The 3,816-nt window shown below is 35.5% G+C and overlaps 1 protein-coding gene across 1 annotated transcript in view; it reads left to right on the top strand.

Moving 5' to 3' along the window:
- The first annotated feature begins 924 nt into the window (after positions 1–924).
- Positions 925–3,816, top strand: part of ATRX (ATRX chromatin remodeler) — a 474,500-nt gene continuing 471,608 nt past the window's right edge. Inside the window, exons 1-2 of the mRNA XM_007957255.2 lie at positions 925–950; positions 1,200–1,312. Of these exons, the coding sequence (XP_007955446.1) occupies positions 1,297–1,312 (16 nt within the window). The 5' untranslated portion in view covers positions 925–950; positions 1,200–1,296. The remainder of the gene's footprint in view (positions 951–1,199; positions 1,313–3,816) is intronic.

Here is a 3,816-nt window from a genome sequence, read left to right as displayed (position 1 = left end):
TGCATAAGCAGCCCTTCCTTCTCCCATGATTGTTCTCTCCAGGGCGTGTGTCTACTTGATATAAACCGTTTCTTGACCTTTTACAATATGAACTAATGCTATATTTGTCCTGTGATTATTTCACTGACAAAATTAATCCTTCTGTGATTATTTGTCCTTCTTTGATTATTTCACTCACATAATATCCTCCAAGATCATTCATGTGATGCAGTGTTTTGCAGATTCTATGTTATTCTTTAGTGTAGCATAGTATTCTGTTTTGTGTATGTAATACAGTTTGGTTATCCGTTCTTCTGTTGATGGGCACCTAGGTTATTTCCATCTTTTTGCTATTGCAGATAGTGCTGCGATGAACACAGGTGTGTATATATGTGTTCTTACCTTGGATCTCACTTCTATAGCATATATACCTAGCAGTGGGATTGCAAGGTCAAATGGTATTTCTAAATCCAGCTTTTTAAGGAATTGCCATACTGCTTTCCACAGTGGTTGTATCATTTGAAAGTCCCACCAGCAGTGTATGAGAGTCCCAATTGCTCCACATCCTCCCCAAAAAACCAAAGCAAATGCACTGTTGTTGAGTTGGATCGGACCCATAGCGACCCCTCATTGGGTTTCTGAGGTGGTGTCACTACAGAAGTAGATTGCCCAACCTTCCTTCCGAGGAGTGGGTAGTGGGTTTGAACCTCCAGACTTCGATCTCTAAAGCCTTTTCACTGATAGAATATATAACAGTAAGTGGAAGTAATAACTAAAGTGTACGATTCTAATACGACAAGTTATGTATAATAGTCAGCTATTGATTGTTTTGTAAAGATTAGTATAATTCAAGTATGAATACTTATTTGCCATTTTAGGAGGTTTCTTGTTATGTTCTTTTGTGGTAGGTATGTATATTGTTTATTACAAATTAAGTTAAGAGTAGTATCTTGTGACACAGTATCTTGGAAGTGTTAACTTAGTAATATCAACATTTCCATTAAATTATATTTTGGTCTTCATTATGGGTATAGATAGGTTGTGTTACTCATGTTTTCATCTCAGTGAGAGAAAGAAAATTTATTTTCTTTATTTCTTTTCAATATGTATACTTTAGTTGATTTATGCTATAGATACTTTTTCAGATTATTATAACATTACATTTAATTAAATCCCTGGCAAGCTAATGAAGGAAGTTCTTTAAATTTTTGTTTTCATAGTGAAAGCAAGTTGAATACATTGGTGCAGAAGCTTCATGACTTCTTGGCACATTCATCAGAAGAATCTGAAGAAACAAGTTCTCCTCCAAGATCTGCAATGAACCAAAGCACAGGTAAGTAGAAAAAGAACATATGTTTTATCTCTAGTCTTTTTTGGAGGCTCTCTACAGATGGGAGTTCTAGTGGCCTGGTGCTTAAGACATTTGCTGCTAACCAGAAGGTTGGCAGTTCAAACCCAAGGAATGGTTGCTGTGAGTCAGATCTGACTCGATGACAGCGAGGTTTTTTTTTTTTTTGTGTGTGTGTTTCTACAGATATGATAGCTAAGTACGTACACACACACACACACACACACAATATGTACAAAAAACATACAAATTACATTGAAAATTTCTACCATATGGGTCATTAGTCCACAAACAAGAAAAAATAAAGAGACTGAGTTAGAAGTCATATTTGAAGAGATACTGGCTAAGCAGTTTTTACAAGTGATGAAAGATGTCAAGGCACAGATTCAAGAAACTTTGTGGACCCTAAGGAAAATAAACATAAAACCACAATTAAGCATATCATAATTAAATTCCTAAAGACCAAAGACAAAGAAAATCTTAAAAATATTTTAGAGGAGAAGAGATCTTACATTCACCAGAATAACTGTAACAATGATAGGTCACTTGACAACAGATATGATGGAAGTCAGTTAAGAAAGAAATGATTTCATTAAAGTGCATAGTGAAAATAATTTCCAACCTGGAGCTCTATATTCAGTGAAAACATCCTTCAATGGTGAAAGTCGAATAGACACATACTCAGAGAAACAAAAAATGGAAATCTGATGCCAGCAGAACTAAACTACGATGAAATACTAAAGTTTTTTTTTTTCAACCCAAGGCAGAAGGAAAATAATTTTGTATGTGAAAGTACGCTGGTTTGTGTGGTGGTTAAGTTCTTGGCCACCAACCTGATGGTTGGCATTTTAAAAAACCAGCCAGTCCACAGGAGAAATATGTGACAGTATGCTTCCATAAAGATGCACAGACTTGGAAACCTGATAGGATTTTTTTTTTCATTTTTGAAAAAAATTTTTGCAGTGTTCCATCTGCTTCCACTCCTGGTAACTAACAAAGAAAGTTTCCTTCCATATATAAATGTTTCTTTGAGTTTTTATGATAATTAACTAATACAATATTTGTCCTTTTGTGATTGACTTATTTCACTAACATAATCTCCTCAAAGTTCATCCATTTTATGTGGTGTTTCGCAGATTCTGCGTTACTCTTTTGTGTTGCGTAACATTCCATTGTGTGTATGTACCAAAGTTTGGTTATGGATTCTTTTGTTGATGGTCACCTAGGTTGTTTCCATCTTTTGGCTACTGTAAATAGTGCTGTGCTGAATATGGGTGTGTACGTATCTGTTCTTTTCGTGGCTTTCAATTCTTTAGGATATATACCCAGTAATGGGATTGATGTGTCAAATGGTACTTCTAATTCCAACTTTTTAAGGAATCGCCATACTGTTTTCCACAATGGTTGTATCATTTTTCAGTTCCACCAGTAGTGTATGAGAGTCCCAATCTCTCCACATCCTCACCAGCATTTGTTATTTTCTGACTTGTTGAACTTTTCTATTAGTGGTGGAATAAGATGGTATCTCATGGTTGTTTTGATTTGCATCTCTAATGTCTAATGATAGTGATCATTTTTTCATATGTTTGTTGACCGCATGAATATCCTCTTGGTGAAGTGTCTATTCATTTCTTCTGCCCATTTCTTAATTAGATTCTTCATCTTTTTGTTATCAACGTATTGGCAGATTCTATAAATTTTATTGATAAATCTCTTGTCAGATATGTTATTGTCTAATATTTTTTCCCAATCTGTAGATTCTCTTTTGACTCTTTTGGAGAAGTCTTTTGAAGCACATAAATATTTAATTTTTAGAAGGTCTCATTCATCTAGTTTATCTTCTGTTGTTTGTGCATTTTGGGTTATGCTTGAGAGTCTATTTAGAACATAAATTAGGGCCCTTAAATTTGCCCCTATTTTTTTCTTGTGGAACTTTATACTTTTAGGTTTCACATTTTAGTCTTTGATCCATCTGGAGTTAGTTTTTATGTATGCTGTGAGGTATGGATCTTGTTTCATTTTTCTGCAAATGGCCTTGCAATGGTTTTTTTTTCCTCTTATTTAAAAACACTTGTTTATTTCAAAGGAAAAATAAAAGACCTTCCCAACTGTCTTAAGCTGTGTTCTCTAGCAAAGCAAAACCAGTGAAGCTTATAGAGAGAGAGAGAGAGAGAGAGAGAAAGAGAAGTTTATCTTAGGAAAATGGTTCACACACTTAGGGAAGCTGGCAAGTCTGAAGTTCTTGGATCAAATGTTAAACTGGAGGCTTTTCCCAAGTCACACAGCTGGAGGGGCTGAAAAGCTTAAGCATGGCAGGCAGTATACTGGCTATTAACTCCAACAAGTGACGAATCCACGATCTCCAGGCCGAATGGTGAATTTTTTGCTCACGGAGAGTTGTAGGTAGCACAACAGGATCCTGATTCAAAGAAGAGTGTCTCTTTTCCCAGGATGTCCATAAATATACTGGAAGCAGGCCACACCCCTAG

The sequence above is a fragment of the Orycteropus afer genome, unplaced genomic scaffold (assembly GCF_000298275.1).
Source record: "Orycteropus afer afer isolate SDZICR_OR568_19922 unplaced genomic scaffold, OryAfe1.0 scaffold00723, whole genome shotgun sequence".
Classification (NCBI taxonomy): Eukaryota; Metazoa; Chordata; class Mammalia; order Tubulidentata; family Orycteropodidae; genus Orycteropus; species Orycteropus afer.
This window is presented reverse-complemented; position numbering and strand designations above follow the sequence as displayed.